The sequence below is a fragment of the Onychostoma macrolepis genome, chromosome 21 (assembly GCF_012432095.1).
Source record: "Onychostoma macrolepis isolate SWU-2019 chromosome 21, ASM1243209v1, whole genome shotgun sequence".
NCBI classification, from domain to species: Eukaryota; Metazoa; Chordata; class Actinopteri; order Cypriniformes; family Cyprinidae; genus Onychostoma; species Onychostoma macrolepis.
The window spans coordinates 19,225,064-19,243,053 of NC_081175.1; the positions used below are offsets into that span (position 1 = coordinate 19,225,064).

The 17,990-nt window shown below is 37.0% G+C and overlaps 1 protein-coding gene across 6 annotated transcripts in view; it reads left to right on the plus strand.

The window, feature by feature from the left end:
- Nucleotides 1-17,990, plus strand: part of unc5da (unc-5 netrin receptor Da) — a 201,987-nt gene that overhangs the window by 61,364 nt on the left and 122,633 nt on the right. For 2 of the 6 annotated variants that reach the window (XM_058759009.1, XM_058759007.1), the window contains exon 1: nt 9,559-9,802. The exons of 2 other annotated variants lie outside the window; for them this stretch is intronic. In XM_058759009.1, the coding sequence (XP_058614992.1) occupies nt 9,601-9,802 (202 nt within the window). In that variant the 5' untranslated portion in view covers nt 9,559-9,600. Of the gene's footprint in view, nt 1-9,558; nt 9,803-17,990 lie in introns of those variants that run through there. 2 more of the 6 variants (XR_009268072.1, XM_058759004.1) reach the window with 1 other exon arrangement.

Consider the following 17,990-nt stretch of genomic DNA (forward strand, 5'->3'; position numbering starts at 1 on the left):
TAAATATATCAAAACTTAATTTTTGTTTAGTAATATGCATTGCTAAGAACTTCATTTGTACAACTTTAAAGGTGATTTTCTCAATATTTCGATTTTTTTTTTTTTTTTTTTTTTTTTTTTTGCGCCCTCAGATTCCAGATTTTCAAATGGTTGTATCTCGGCCAAATATTGTCCTATCATAAGAAACCATACATCAATGGAAAGCTTATTTATTCAGCTTTTAGATGATGTATAAATCGAAAAATTGACCCTTATGACTGGTTTTGTGGTCCAGGGTCACACATGGTTATGGTTACACTTAAATTTTCAGGACTCAATTTTGAGAGTGAGCTGGTTTGGCTCTGATGCCAAAAATGCAAGAACAATGTTTTGCCCAAGTATGTGAGTGCTTGATCAACAAGACATTCCTCACTTTAAACTTTTGTAAAAGTATTCACAATAAGGTTAAATTTGTAAGTATTAGTAAATTCATAAGGTTTAAATAATTACCAAAAAGTTGATTTAGGTTAATGTTATTTTCTAAATATAAGTTAATTAACAAACGTTACAATAATTTGAAAATATTTAAGGTGTGGTGTTTACTAATGGGGTCAGGAACAGCAATCTACAACTAAAATACACTCAACATTTATTATTATTATGCTGATAATTTAAGTTATTATAAGTCATGTTAAAAAAAGAAACAAGTACATGAATGTCATACATTTTAACTTTTGTATTTTATAAACTTTTATATCATTATATTAGTATAGGTAGGAAATATCACACATTAATAAATGCTGTATAAGTTATTTCCATTGTTGTTTCATGCTATTGCGTTAACTAAATTAACTAAATTAATTAATGAATTCATCTTAATATTTTGCTAAAGCCTTTATAGTTGGTGTTGGTTAAGATTTAACAGCTGAGTTTTGAATCTTTTTTTATTAAATAATGTTAAATTATCAGTTGTTAAAGATGTTATTTCCTGGGTCGCTATCTCGATTGCCAGGGAACACATGCCAACTCTATCACTGTAAGTATGCGCTGTAATTCACATTGTATAAAATCGTCTGCCAAATGCATTAATGTCATTTTAGAGTCACATGTAGCCAGCATGAATGTGTCTTCCCATTTTCTTTTTTTTTTTTTTCTGCTATCATTTCAACTCTGTCTGTTCCTCGCACACTGTCATTGGTTATGCTTTAAGCAGCGTTATTGACTGCTGAGTTCTTTGATTTAGCTCTGTGCTCTGGGCTTGAGCTGCCGAGTTCCCGTCTTGTCCTTCTTGCCTCGTAGCAAGGGAACAAAAAGATCCTCTCAGCAAGGCCCAATCAGCATCAAACTCAATTTTCCTGGGCAAGCTGAGACAGGGCTGACCCTGCCAAGACAGAAGAGAAAGACAGAAAGAGAGAGTCCATTCTTTCTCGGCTACCCCCAAGGGCTGCTTTCTATCCGTTGAAAAGGCAAAGAATGGGAAGTCTAATGTGCCACACGTATACGCACACACATCACCTTTCTTGTGCACGGCAGAGAGCTAGTCCTGAGTCGCTGCGCTATTAGACCACTGTTGGGGTCTCGAACATAAAATCTGACAATAAGAGAGAAATATGACAGTCGGGATTGTGGGAAAATCAATAAGCGAGACCTCTATGAGCTCTGTTTTCTGAGCTCGGGGCAGAGATCATTTTCTCTCATATCCTCGCTAATATATATGTATAAAGAGATCATTTTGATGAGTTAGAAAACCTACAATCTCCTTGTGTTTTATATCACTGTATAGCGCAATAGAAAAAAAACAAAAACATCCATCTTTGCTATTGTTCTGTCTGTTGCTCCTTTGGCACCTTGGATGAAAATAGCAGTGTAATACCTTCTCAGACATATCACAGTTTATGGCCTTTCAACAAGTGAACTGTGCAGTAATTATCCAAACACTTTGCACAATTGATGCCTTGTTTGATCAGCTCAGATCTCTTGTTTTTTCCAGCTCCCCTCTTGACTTTTTTCACCAACCATAAGTTTCTTTTATTGTTTTATTATTATATTAGTTAGTTTTGGAACTGGAGGGACAATGTATGACCACCTTGGTTATCGGTTGAAAATTAATGATAAAATGAATAAATAAAAAAATGTTTGATATTTAATCACCTTAATGTCTATTTTTCATACAGCTATCAGCTTAACTAAATTTCAGTAACTTATTTTATTTATTTATTTATTACAGATTTTGGTTACACTTTATATTAGGTGGCCTTAACTACTATTTACTTACATCGAAAATAAGTACAATGTACTTATTGTGTTCATATTGTATTGCAAAACACCATTGCTGCTATTGAGGTGGGATACGGGTAAGGTTAGGGACAGGTTTGGTGGTATGGGTAGGTTTAAGGGTGGGTTAAGGTGTAAGGGATGGGTCAACAGTGTAATTATAAATATAATTACAGAAATTAATTACAGATGTAAGTACGTATAGGTATTTTTAAAAATATAAGTACAATGTAAAAACATGTATGTACACAATAAGTGTATTGTATCAAATGATTAATTTAAATGTAAGTACATAGTAGTTAAGGCCACCTAATATAAAGTGGGACCCTGATTTTTTGCCAATTGCAGTGTTTTAATTAGTCTGTATTTATAATTCATTGTGATTTCTGCTGTGGTTTGTGTGTTCCTCTAGTAATATATAGAGGATATAGATATAGTCACCAACTTTAGCAAATCAAAGGATATAGACATTTGCCTTTTAGCAAATCAAAGAACTTTGTATCTTTATAGTAGCTTGTCTTGGAGACATAAGGAAAATGAAACCCCTTTTTTGTATTTCTCAAGTGGTTGCTAGTGAATCTTATATTAGAGATCCCTAAGATGAGCACGGAGAGAGAAGGTCAGAGAAAGTCAGGTGGAGAGGTTCTGATTGGAGAGTTGCAGGAAAAATGAACTTCCTTCCTCTTGCCAGCTCATTTATCTATTGTATCCACCCACCAGACTCCATCCATCCATCGTTTTCATCCTTAGGCCTAATCCATCTCTCCCTAGATTACCAGAACATTGGGGTGTTGGGATCAGTGTGGAGAGACAGAGGGAACATCCATTCTGACTCCAGCGATCATATGGTAACCACTAAATTAGAGCGAAGAAAATTATCTTGTACACTCTAATATTGACATTGGTATTGATATGCTTTCATCAGTATTGATTTTATATGCTAAACCAAGTATCGATCCTGCTTAAAGTCAAATGAGTTAAAGTGATCAAGATTATTTTTGAGGTCCATGTCTAAACCAGGTACAGCCGATAAAACGACCATCTAAGCTAGGGTTACTAGAGTGTTCTGGGAAGTTACTAGTGGGTTTCTGTGTGTCTGATAGGATGTTCTGTGTGGTAACATCAGTTTTGCTATGCTTTTCTAGGGTTTCTTGGTGGTAACTAAGGTATTGTTAAGTGGGTACTAGGCTGTTTACTTTGATGTTTTGGGTTGCTTACTTAGCCAAGTAAAAAAGCTGATGCCCAAGCCTCTATGACTCTGTCCTCTAGATATGGCTCTTGTCCGTCCTTTAAGTCTGTGGGATTTTTTTGCACGTTTTATTGCCCACCAGGCAAAATTTAGGAGTCTGATTGCTTCAGAAAGTAATAGCACACCTCTCCTCAACAAGCCACGCAATTTGAGGTATCATTTATGCCCGCAGCACACGAGGGATTTAGAGCAGACCCCCAAATCTAAGTATGAGAAATAATAATAGTGATGCTTGCCTTAGCTACAAGCTCCCCATCCTAAACTGGTTTTAGCTGGATTTTCAAACAGGGAATATTTATATAATGCATGCATTTCATTTTTGGACTTCAGCATGTTTTGGCATTTAAAAAAAAAAAAAAAACAGCATATCACAGCTGCACAGATTTGAGACACACTGGATGCATTCAAATCAAGCACATGTATTCAATGTTTTGTGCGGTTGCATTGGCTGGCTGCGGCGCTGGGATCTCTTTTGAGTCTTTTGAGCATGAGAGACACAGACACAAAGACGGAGAGAAATTTGTGTATCCCTTTAGCCAAAAGTAAAAAGCTATCTCTGGTTTAAATGTAGCGTGTATTGGATGTTGTAGGGAGGGTTGGCGTCATTGTTACGGTGTCTCCACTTAGACCACAAGGAGAGCCTATCAGCTCGTGTGCTGGATGTGCGAGTGTGTTCTGTGTGTGGGCTGACGGACTGATGCAGTATTCCTGTGCCTTGTAAAGGATTGCTCTCTCCCGCATGTTGACAGTAAACCTGGCAGTTCATTAATCCTGCCAAATCCCCCTCAAACTTACTGAAGTGTGGATTCTATTTCCACATTTCCCATTAGCCTCTCTTTGTGGATTAAACAGAGCCCTTTCAGAGAGAGCAGGCTAGACCCGGCCCAAAACTGGCTCGTATAATTGGGTTGTAATGGATTTCCTAGCGCTGTAGCATCCTCAATTTGGTCAGATCCATGGAACAAAAATATCTCCTCGTAGACCTGTGGTTAGTTTCACACTGTTTGCGTCTTACCAAAAACGAATGAGAAGGGGTACAAGTCTTAAAGGGGATAGTTCAAAAATGAAAATGTTGTCAGTATTTACTCACCTTTTAAAGGGGTGGTTGATTGCGATTGATTAGTGTGTAATGTTGCTGTTTGAACATAAACAGTATCAGCGCTGAAAGTTCAATGCAAACGGAGATATCGTCTTTTAAAATTCTCGCAGTTTAATGCCTACAAAAATGGCTCGTAGGGACTACAACGAGTTACTTCCCGGGTCCGATACGTCACGAACCCAGATAAACCCCGCCCCCGGGAACATGTAACGAAGGGGGTGAGGCCATGCTGTGCTGCTTTAGAGAAGAGGAAGAGAAAACTAGGGGTGCACGTAAAAATCTATTCATATATGAATCGCGATTCTGTCTTCTAACGAGTCTAATGGATTCACAAGTTTCAAAATCATGTTTTAAAGCAGCGGTTCTTAATACTGTTCCTTGCATCGCCCTGCTCTGCACACGCTCTGCATGTCTCTCTCCCTCCCTCTCTCTCTCTCTCTCTCTCTATCTCTCTCTCATTCAGATCAGCTCCAACAAACTGTTCCAATTATACACTTATTTTCACATAGCATTAAGAAGCGTTATGCATGGACGCGCGTGCGGTTGCTGTGCTGTAGGGGTGTCCCCGACTAAGGATTTTCATAGTCGAATCGGAATTTTCGAATCATGCCGATAGTCGACTGATAGTCGAATCATATATTTGGGGGCGGGGCAAAATACATTACCAAGAGTCAAGTCAGACATTCGACAGTCATAAATACACAGGCAAAATATGTAACGGACGCCTCGCAGATACAAACGGGGTAAATAATGTTTTATGTTTTGATTACAAGATAGTAAACATTAAACTAATTAAGAATTCACAAAATTTTTTTTTTCAACAGTGCTCTCATAATAACGTTATGTATATGATCGTATTTATTACGTTCTGCATTTCTGTTTTGAGCTGCGCGTGCTGAAGATGAATGAAGTATATGATAGCAGGTTTTTAATCAATGGAATTTAACTCATTTATCTCACATAGAATACGCTTCGTTATTTACATAACATAACGCTAATATTACAACTTATAGGCTATCTGCACAAAACGCCCCGAATGGACGCGTCTGCGCGGCTCTGAATGAACTCCTTTTGTGGAAGCGTTCTTCTCGCAATAACATGCAGAAACACAACTAAACACTAAAAAAAATCACAGCGTTTTATTATATTAGTCATACAATAGTCTCATTATAATGCTATGTATATGACAGTGCCAGTCATAGTTATTAATATTCTGCATTGTTGTTCTGCTCGCACCACACGCTGAAGAGATAATCACCATATGTATGTATAATGAAACGCTTTACTCAACCAAATGCATAACTCAGCGTAACCCAAATGCATCTTATACGAGATAAATAATATACACACGATATAAATAAACAGACTGAAACGTTTTGAAATCACTTGTTGTACCCTGCCTGGTCTAAAAAAATGAAGTCTTCCACTTTGCCTATGTCAGTTTGAGTCAGGTTAAAGATTTAAATCCCTGCCGCCAAGAATGCTCCTCTGTCTGTGACGGATTAGAAAATGAAACTTTAATCTATAGGGGAAGTTGGATTTATTCACACACGTTAAAATATTTATTTAAAGCTTCTTTCTTTTCAGATTCCTATTTACAGCATTATCTTACAGCATTATCATAATATTGCTTTATAGTAACGTATTGGGAGAAAACTGGTAGTTCCATGTGAAATCAGACACTGAGCACCCCCATATAGCCAAAATGGTATGATCATAACACCCCGTGAATATTCGACTGTGAGATTGGGAGTCCAATCAGGCTCCTCGAATCGAAGCATCGAATCGTCGACTATTTGGGGACACCCCTACTGTGCTGTATTAAAGCTTTAATCAGAATAAAACCGTATATTAAAAGCTAACAGAAGCAGTAGCATTTACAAACAACAGAGTATCTAAAAGTATGAGACAACAACAAACAAACATACCATTAAGAGCCATGCTTGCATAGGTTCTGCGCGATCCTCTTCACTAATATTCTCTGAGTCTCATTCGGGCTCAAAAAAATTGATAAGCAATATACACGACGCCACTGTTTACAATACAACCGGTGCACATGTCGCTGAGGCGAGGGGTGGGACGTTTAGACGCACAGTAGAGACGGTTTAGTGAATCACAACACACTGAGCCAACTAACCAATCTGAGCCCATCGCGTATTTCTGAGGGAGGGGCTTCATAAAAACAGGAAATAATCGAGGCGTTTGTCAGAGAAGGGACAGAGCAGTGTGGAATAAAGGTAAATTATGTGAAAAATAATTTTTTTTTTTTAAAAACGAAGCATGAACACATGTTAGACTGCACCCCCTAAAACACAATCAAGCCTAGAAAAAAAAAACAGTCAACCACCCCTTTAAGCCTTCCCAAACCTGTTTGACTTTCTCTCTTTCTCTCTTACTTGAGACAGGACTATTAACTAAAACTGAAACTAAAATGAAAACCATAAAAAAAAAAATCATTACTTAAAATAAATGTTAACTGATTAACGTTTCTTATTTTAATGTCATTTAACTTCATGAATTAAAATAAACTAAACCTGAAATAAAAAAAAAATAACTAAAATGTATAAAAATTAATATAATATATAATTAATAAAAACTATAGCAGTGTCTCTGTACTAAAATAACAATGGTGGTAGCAAGAAACTGAATTTTATGTCGTTATTCACTGAAAATCTTCCATGAGGTTCTGCCCCCAAGAAGTAGCGGACAGTAATTGGTTGATCAGTTCACAAAAACAATCTGAATAATTTGTTCATCGATTTGAAATATAATGCTTAAACCTCTTGGAGTGACTTTTACAGTTCTTTTAAGATAATTTTATGGTGTTTTTGCATCCAGTTTCCATTCATTTATTATACACAGATAACGGGTCTCTCTCCATGCATACAATCATTCATTTTACCTTTTCAATTTAGATCCAATTTGGCTGTCCCACAGTTCCAGAGAGACGGGGAGCCCATGAAAAAAAACAAATGACCTGCTTGTTACTCAAAACTTCTAGTTTTGTTTTTCAAGAAACAAAGTCATACAGGTTTGGAACGACATGACACAATTTTCATCAGCCAATTTCTGCATAATTTGCACCCTGCCAATAACATGCCTGCAGATTCTGGTCTCTCTCGAGCACACAGACCACAAAAATCCTGCTGTTTTCTCCTTCTCACCCGATGTGATTTTTTTATTCTCCAGTTGTAAGTTGGTACAAGAGGAAGGTGACAGGGCGCTAGATGAAACATGTCAGGTGTCTCGCAGCCTTTAGGCATGGCTGTGCGTGTGTGTCGTGGTCGTGACTGTGCGCTTCACTGGGATTCCAGGCCTGTCTGCAGGCTAGACTCTCTTTCTGAGCATATGCCGGAACACATGTATTCACAGGAAATGTTCACACCTCTGCAACATGCTGCTAACAGTGGTGCAGAAACGCCACTTCTGTCAGTGATTAGTTTTTGAACTATTTTTCAAGTTTCTGCCACCACATCTCTTTCTTTTCCACCCTCTGATTTATGAAGCTGTTGCTGTCTTCTGATAGATGATGAACTTCTAGGTCTGCAGCACCCCCAACCATTTCATGTCTCCGGGTGTAATGTTTGTTTAACCTCATGTCAACAGAGCTATCCAGGTTACGGTCTCATTTTAGAGTTGAGAGGTTCTCTGGGGTGTTCACTAGCTCTGCTGAGTCTGGTTAACCATTGAACCTCAGCTCTTGAGTTAAGCTGGGGGTTTTCATGCAAACAGGTTTTGTGACTCAAGCAGGATTACTCAATATAAATTTATAGATTTTGAGTAAAATATTTTCTTTTAATAAATTGTATTTTTTTTTTGTTACTTTTTGCTGGTATTTTTGGCTCTTTTAGCTTTTTGCAGGTCTTTTTTTTTTCTTTTTAATATAGTTTTTGTAATCTGACCTTTGAATAACTTTGAACTGCATTTTATGTATATTATTATTATTATAATATATATGTGCATTGTGTATAAATATAATTGTTTAAATATTATTATAATTTTAAAATACCATAAAAGCCCATTTATCTCTGTTATTGGTTGTTGTTATTTCTTGCCTGATTAATTATAGTTATTTCTTTCTTTCTTTCTTTTTAGTATGTATTATTTGCATATTGAAATACTGTATTTAATGTTGTATTTATTAATTATTATTATTATTATTATTATATTTCTTACCTGATTAATTTTAGATATTTCTTCTGAGTATGTATTTACATATTGAAATACTGTATTTAATAATACTGTATTATTTATTTATTGTGTTTCCTGTTCATGATGTATATTTTCATTAGATGTTACATTATGTGAGGTGGAAAAGTTTGAATTATGCACCCTGTTAACAAGGGTCTTTAACAGGCAGTCAGCAGCAGCAATTGGGCTGCCTATTATTATTATTATTATTTTAATCTGAAACTGATCTGAATTTTGTGCAAATAAAAAAATAATAATAAAAAAAACTTCAACCAACTCTAAAGTGAAAAGTCTATGTGAAGCAACAAAATAGCTGCCAGCCATTATATTAATTCAGCATTAATGCACAGCCGCATGGAGAAACATTTTGGACCAATGGGATGTTATTATGGTAAGTACAGAAATGTACTATTAATATTGCGCTTCTTCTTTCGATCTTCTGTCATCTTGAGTGAGTTCTACATACATGTCCAGATGACACTGTCTTTTAAAATCACATCCTGTATTGCTGTTCCCTCTGGTGCCGCTAACATTGTGTGTCACTCTTGTGGGCAATATTCAGAACATCATCTTCTGATATCTCCCCAGGCTCTGATAGGTTCCTGGCCTAACGAGTCTGCCAAATACCACCTCGTTAACACTCCTGAGGGTGATGGGCCATGCCTAATAAGCTCGTAAAGTAACGAGCTGCTAAATTGTGTATGCTTGTTTGTGTTCATTTCGGAGTCGGCATTAAAGAGGCCCACGTGTGTATACTGAGCGACAGAGGTGAAATTGCATTAATGGAGACCACGGGCTTGTGTGTGTGATGGGGCGTGAGATGTCAGCGTGGAGGTGTTTGCAAGGAAACAAAATATGTTGTCCTGATGAGAGCAGCGTCATTGCCAAATGTATTTTGCTTATTGAGCGTCTGAAGGGATGCATTTCAATGCCTGCCTTCACAGAACATTTACGGATGCTTTGGTATTTATGTGTGTGTGTTAACGTCTGGACTTGCCGCATGACAGACTGTAAGTTGATCTCTTATTTGCGGTCATTACCTGCCTGAATGCTGCTCAGTCACGCTTGACTGCGCATATTGTGTCTCTGTGCATAAGTGTGTTTCTGTTGGTGTGTGTGGTTGGCTCGGTTCCTCAGAGGTCAGCGTGTTTATTAGTGTGGCTCTTTTCCTTTAGCTCAATGACCCGCCTCGGACCCCATTCGGATGGGCTTTAAATGTGTCCACAATTTCCCTGAATCTGTCCTAATTTCCCCTTTTTATGATCTCAAAAAGAGATCGCTGCAGTTCTATTCCACTCGACTGCGCTAAGAGAGCATGCTACTCCTTTGTTCAAGAATATCCTACCAGCCTGTTTTTAATTTTTTAGTATTATAACAAGGCTCAGTATTGTGTGTAGCAATATCTACACTGGTACTGCTATTGAATGTCTGGGGAAATGGTGAGTATTGGGCAAATTGCTGACTGTTTATTAAGATGCAGTATGCTTCAAATGTAGGAGTTTAGTCATGATGCCTCCAAAATCTGGAAACTTCCAAGCATGAAAGTTATAAACATTCATATTTTTAAAAGCAGGCTAAAATTCATCATAAGTTAGCTTTTGAGTAGTGTATTTTAAAGGGGTAGTTCACCCAAAAATGAAAATTCTGTCATTACTCACCCTCATGTCGTTCCAAACCTGTAAGACCTTTGTTCATCTTGGGAACACAAATTAAGATACTTTTGATGAAATCCGAGAGCTTTCTGACCCTCCATAGACAGCAACGCAACTACCACTTTCAAGGCCCAAAAACGAAGTAAGGACATCATTAAAATATTCCATGTGACTTGATTCAGTGGTTCAATGGTCGTGAACGTGCAATGAAGACTGACACTGAAAAGAAGAAATTGTTGAATAAAGTTATTATTTTTGCTTTCTTTGCGCACAAAAAGTATTCTCATAGCTTCATAAAATATAAGGTTTAACCACTGATGTCACATGGACTATTTGAACGATGTCCTTACTAGGTCTGCACGATATATTGCATGCGATTGTCATGCGCATCTCGTCAGTAAAGCCGGTTCTGTGATTATTAATACATCTCCATCACCTGTTTTCACATAATCACAGAACCAGCTTTACTAATGAGATGCGCATGATAATCGCATGCAATATATCGTGCAGCCCTAGTCCTTACCTTTCTGGGCCTTGAATGTTGTAGTTGCGTTCCTGTCTATGGAGGGTCAGAAAGCTCTGATTTCATCAGAAATATCTTAATTTGTGTTACAAAGATAAACAAGGGTCTTACGGGTTTGGAACGACATGAGGGCGAGTAATTAATGATAGAATTGAACATTTTGGGTGAACTATGCCTTTTAAGTCTTCTAATTTATTGCATGTGTTTTGTTTTTTACTTTTACACTTTTTTTGGCTCTTGTAACCTTTTTTTACTGTTTATTGGCATCTTGCGTAATGGTTTTTATAATCTTACCTTCAAACAAGTGTGAATTGCATTTTATGCATACTAATAATATGACAACTATTACTATTATTATTATCATTATTATTAAATATTTAAAAGGTTAACTTTTAAATAGGTTTAAACTGCAATTGATAAAACTCTTTTTTTTATTTATCTCTGTTCAACAATTGGCAATTATAGAAAACTTGATCAATTATTTAACCACTTCTGTTGTTTAAAGTTACATCAAACACTATAAATTTTTGGTGTATTTATTGATATTCTCTATACTTATCGAGATTTCAAGATCAATCCGCTCATCTGTAGTTTCATCTCGTTCCCTCTAACATATCCTCAGTTAGTGGAAAATAGTCCTGATATTCTTCCAAAGAAAGACGCTTTATATGATACGCAGAGAATGGGGCTCTCTCCATGCAAAGTCATTAATTTTGCCTTTCTGGTTTAGGATTAGATCAATTTAGATCCAATTTGACTGTCCCTCGGTCCCAGAGAGCAGGGGGGCCCAGAGCTGGTGCTAATTCACTCTTGCTGTACTCAGAGGCCTGTGCAAATGAAGTGAGAACATTATGATGAATGATCCCTCTGATGGCAGCTACATTAAAGCAGCATTGACTAGCATTCTTTCCAAACCCCCTGCACGCAGCACAAGCTAACTGCCTGCCTTCATCACTTATTTGTTCTCCACCATATTTTGAGACCCTGTTTTTATTAAATGGAAATGTTAGGATTCGTAGAAGGTCTCTTTCTCCATCTCTGTATTCGTTTTCTCCCACCCCTTGGCCTTTTTTCCCTCTCCCTTCTCGCCCTGTGAGATTAAGAAAAGAAAAGGAGAGAGAGCTTTGAAGGATAGAAACGAGCTGCTCTTCTCTGTTGGGCTCCCTGATTGCGAACTGGTCATTAGCATATGATTATTAGTGATGGACTATTGGCCTCCCAGATATTCCATTATGAATCAGCTCTCTAGGAGCTCATTAGAGCCCTGCGTTAGGGCACCGTCAGTCAGGCCCCTTCCTACTAGGAGCTGTCTCAATCAGACCAGAGCATGAGGTTTTTAATAAGAAGCCTGAACCTCACGTAGGGACCTGAAGTCACAGGATGGATAAATAAAACGAAGTGGAAAGGTTGTATAAGTATCGTGTCATCTCACGAGGTAGTATTTCTCACTAACAGGATTCAGGCCTTACACCTTTGGATTATTACTATTTTGTATAAAATGATTGGTTCGGTTTTCATGGTTGTGGTAGATAAACTAAACAATGTGTGACCTTGTTGACAGAAAATAACTTACAATAACATTTAATAATAATAGTGAATATATAAGCCATAAAAGTTTTGGTTCAGTAATTTTTCTTTTTTTTTTTTTTTTTGTATTTATCCAGTTTTATTCAGCAAGGACACATTAAATTAATCAAAAGTGACAGTTAAGACATCTACAATGTAACAAAATATTTCTATTTCAAATAAATGCTGCTCTTTTGAACTCTATTCATCAAAGAAAAAAAAAAGTATCACCGTTTCCACAAAAATATTAAGCAGCAATGCATTTTTTCAACTTTTATAATAAATAATATGAAATATTTCTTGAGCTGCAAATATTGAATTATGTCTGAAGGATAATGCAACACTGAAGGCATAATGGCTGCTGAATATTTAGCTTTGCCAGCACAGGAATAAATTACATTTTAAAATTAAAAACGCTAGTTTTAAATTATAATAATACTGTATATCACTATTACTGTTTTACTGTATTTTTATCAAATAATTGCAGCCTTGAGACTTTTAACCCAAACTTTTGGATAGTATTATGTATAAAAAAATATACATGTTCATATCCAAATAAATGTATTTAGTAAAAGTAATGTTACTTATGACGATTACATATGTTTTGCTTTAATGTTTACATTACATATCTAAAGGAATCTGTGCCTGTGTTTATAGCATTACCATCACTCCATTTTCTTTCCAGCAGTTCCAGCTTTTGTTGTTTTCTGCTCTCTCCCTGGCCTGCTGTTGTTGGTGTTTGTTATTCAAAGGCAGGTGCATCCATCATCAAAATGCAATTTAATTTTTCTCGTGCACTGATACTCCCTCTCTCTCTTCTGTTCTCTGTGGTGTTGATAAAGTTGCTGACTTCTGCCTATCCTCTAGATGAGATCGATACCCGTTTGTTTACGGTTATAATAACACCACTGGCCCCCTACCCACAATGCCTGTTTTAGTCAAGGATTTCCGTGTGAAACATTTTAGTGGTTGAGAAATGTTTGCGAGGGCGGGCGGGTGGTTTGAGGGAGGAACTTTCCGTTCTATATCCCTTCAGTCAATGCTACAAAAGTGTGTGCAACTGTAACTGTTATCCTGCCATCACAGGTTTTACATTTGTTTGGCTCAGAGCTGTGATTGGAATTAATTCGGACAGGTGACCTTGTAATCGCATGACCGCAGATAAACAGAATTTGTCAATGCTGTCGGCCAATCTTGACAAAGCCTGGCAACTTCACACGAGCCCCATAGTGGCTGCCATGCGGAATGTCAGATTCAATAGGCTGCATGATCAGTTGGAAATATCTTTAAGGTTCTGAACGCATGTGATTGTCACAAAAGGCCATTCTGGAGGAATTTGTCAATACTAAAAGAGGTGAGTTAGAGGACCGAAAACTAAATAAAGGTGAGGGAGGAAAAGAGGAGAGAGGGAGAAATAAATAAACCATGACTTTGACGACTCGCACAGATTTCCCAACCCTTAAAACCAGTCATCCATGTTTAAGAGGTGTGTGTGCGTGTGTCACAGAACCGCCCTTCATTCGATCCTTCCTGGTTATATAGTTCTTTTTCTGTGTTGGGCCCCTCCATCGATTTCCCCCTCAGCTGACGTGTTTATTGTTTCAGGGCAGGAGTAGTGTCAATAAACCATAAAAGATAGAAAAAAGAGGGCGCGATGGAAGACATAAGGGACATAGTAAAATAAAAACATTGAGATTGAGTGGCAAAATGGCCTGTACCGACTGTGACCCTCACCATCGTTTGTTTTTCAAAAAGCAAAGAAGAGGATATTAGCGCTTGAGGAATGGGGCCAGACTTCATCACCTTTTCCCAGGAAGCCGAGCACTACATCAAGCTCCTATTGCATGCTTGTCCAGTCTGGCCGACCCGGTAAAATCATGTTTACCCAGCAGAAAATGGCACTCGTGTCGGTAAACAGCCTTTTTGTCACCAGAGTGTTGCTGTAGCGGGCGGCGTTTGCCATACATTCTTCGTAATTGTCCTCAAAATGATGGCTGGTAGCCATTCCACTGTTGCGGTGACAGGGAACAATTCAGAAAAGAGGAAGGGTGAGGGGAAAATTTCCTACTGCTTTTTTTCCCCCTCCTGTCTTTTGATTATAGCCATCCCTTATTAAAGTGCCAGGCTGCGAGTTGTAGAAATATATCAACCCTATTGAAATTAGCTGCAGGTCTGAGCTGATTTTTTTTTTTCCCTCCTCCTGCCACCACCCTCCAACCCGGCTGATGGTGGAGCAGATGAATCAGCAGCATGGGCTCTTAAGAGACGCCAGGCTTAGACTAGAGCAGGGGAGATGGGTGACAGAGGAATCTGCTACACCATTAATTACAGTAATGGTGATGCAGCAGGCGGGAAAAACGGCTCACTGTATAATGAGGTCCGTGAATAAAACTTACTATCTGTGCCGTGTGCCCAATAAACACTGATTAGACCTCATAGTGCTGAAGTTTTAAGGGTCCAGGAGAAATATGGGAATCTCATTTTTCTAGACTCTGTTTTAATTAATTCATAATTAATCTAATAATTAATTGAAATCATGAAACTTACAATATTTAACACCAGTTCATTAAAAGTTGAACAAAAATGACATTTTTAAGGCTCTATTAAATATATATTTTTTCTTTTCTCAAATTCTGTTTTTCATTCATTTTCTGGATTCCATTTAAATTATTTCATTAATTGTAATAATCAAAAGCATCTCTAGTTTTAAAAAAATATATATTATTTATTTATTCCGAAATGCTGTGTTGTGTATTTAAATTTTTCTGCTAAATAAATTCTGGTAAATCATTTTTCTGGTAAATATTCCTTTATAAATAATGTTTTAATAATAATTTTATTAGCAGCTGTAGTAGTACATTACATTAAGTAATATATTTCTTTCACAGTTTCTTTAAGTTCAACTGAACTTTTATTCTGACGGGTTGCTGAGAAGACCTTTAAGTTTCTGTTTGTATATGATGACATGACGATAGTTTTTCTCAAAAAAAGAAAAATGCTTCTGCACCATTCATTCACACGGAGACACTCAGAATTTGAAACCTTGAGATTTATGAATTATTTCCCCCATTTATTAAAAGAAATACCCTGAATAATATATTTTAATAAAAAAAAAAAAAACTTTTAACTAAATTCCAATGTGTGCACAAACATATTTAAGCCTTACATAAAATATTTTAACAGCACACTTTTAAACCAGCTTTTTAAAGTCTAATTTGATTTGCAAATGTTCTTGAAATGATCAGTGAATTGTATAAGATCTTGGCACATCTTTTTTTTTTTTTTCTTTATAAACTTATATGTCATTGACCCAGACACAGGGAAGCGGATGTACACGGAAAACCCAGCACAGCAGCCAGCTGTCAGGCTGGTGTGTTTAGAATAAAACTTTTAAACAAACACTCAACCCTCTTCTCATTCAGCAGTATCAACCACCCTCGGTAATTGCGGCAGCAGATCTTACAACCAGCTCTGTGAAATATAAATGATTGCTATGAAAGTTTAATTAACTTTATGTAAGCTTTCCCTCCGCTGGAGACCTTGGTTAATATTCTAAGATCGCAAATGCGTGACCTTGCAATGTATGTGTTTTACCGAACTAATTTCATCAAAGGCGACTGGATACCACCGAGGGCTCTCAGAATATTCAATAACTCTGATTGGCTTTAAACAACCTGCTGTGTACATCGTTGCGTTTCGTTGGAAGAAGATTTTGTTGGATTATGATGTCACAGATCAGTGACCCTGAACATTGGCTTAGACCTGACTCTGGCTTGAATATTAATGTCCCATCATGCATTGCTTCTCGAATCAGCAGTATAGCCCGATTCGTAAATGTATCTTGATGGTTTTCTGCTGCTTTGACTGAGATACTAATGAGGAGTGAAAGAAAAATGTTATGGAAGTACTGTGCAGTAAGTACAGCGTAGAACACGAATAAAATTTAATCCTGCTCACTTTAGAGAGTACAACGGAGCAAATGTGATGAACTTAGCGTTCACATATAAATATAACAAGACATTAATTCCCATTTCTATTTCGTAGGAGCATAAGCTGTAGGATGTTTAAATACTTGACCTACTCTTGATTTGCAGAGCGCATAAAGTGAAACATGAAAACCAGCTTAGCACTTCAAATCTTAAAATGAATTTAGCACAGTGTACATAGCTAATTAAGCCATTAAATTGGTTGACTTTTGCAATCAGTCTTTAACCTTTGTAATAAATTTAGAAACATAGAGAGAAAAAAGAGAACGAGGAATTAATTTGCTCTAAGATGTGAAACTAGCCTGTGAAGAGTATAATGTCATTATGATATTGCTTTAAAATCATAATTAAAGCCTTCTTTTATTTTGACTTCTCAAGATGTGTCAAGTCAGACTGAGATATAAGACTCCCATTGAAGTCAGTCAGCTCTTTTCTAGCGCAGCCTTTTTACTTTCAACTTGATAAGGTATGTATCATAACCTTTCGAATAAGTTGACCTTAACTTCTGTGGTTTGATCCTGCAATGAACGTTTAGGGTTCAAAACAAGGTAATTTTCATTGATCGCATCTCATCCCTCATGTACAGTAATGCATCAACATTTGTAATAGTTTCTTGCCTCTTTTGTAACTGTCTCTATCAAAGAAATGACAATAAGGTGTTATAGAGTTGTGTGAATCAACCTTTTAACAGTAAAACTAATGTTCTAGATGGATGAATTTATCTGGTTATGTTACCAGTGTAATTAATCTGGGTGGATTATTCTAATCAGAAATGCACATAATGAAAGTTAATGGCGTGCAGATTTATATGGACAAAAAATACACATTCTTCAAAGTATGTCCTCTTGTTTTCCACAGAAGAAAGTCATGCAGGTTTGGAATGACAGATGACAGATTTGTTTTATTTTTGACTCAACTCTCTTTATAACTTGTATTTAAACCAGAACATTCCTTTAACAAGCTTTATATTTTTTCAGGTGTTATTTTTTGCCTGTATTGACTGCATGTCAAAGTTTGGCCCATGAGGTGTTTGAAAACTCAAGTGTTGCACATCAATCAGAACCTCTAAACCACAAACCTTCCTGTCAATCACGGCAGAGGCTTCTTTACCCATAAAAATGCAGGAAAAACAACTACTGCAGACAACACAATCCTGTGGCTGTCACAATCCAGCGCTAAATGTTCTATAGAGCCGATCTGTTTTGGAGGTGAACTCCAGCCATTGGCAGAATTCACCAGTGTAAATAATGTCGATCTAAATGGCAATGAATCAATCCCCACGCCATTCCTCTGGCACTGTGAGAGTGAGGATCGGTTCTTTCTCAACATGAATGGCACCATGGCAACGACTTGTCAGTTAAACATTCAATCGCATTTTTAAAGCTTCAGTGAATAACAATTATCCCGGAGTTTTTGATGACTGTTGCCCTTTTTTCTTTTTTTTCATTTCTTTTTTTTTTTTTTTTTGGAA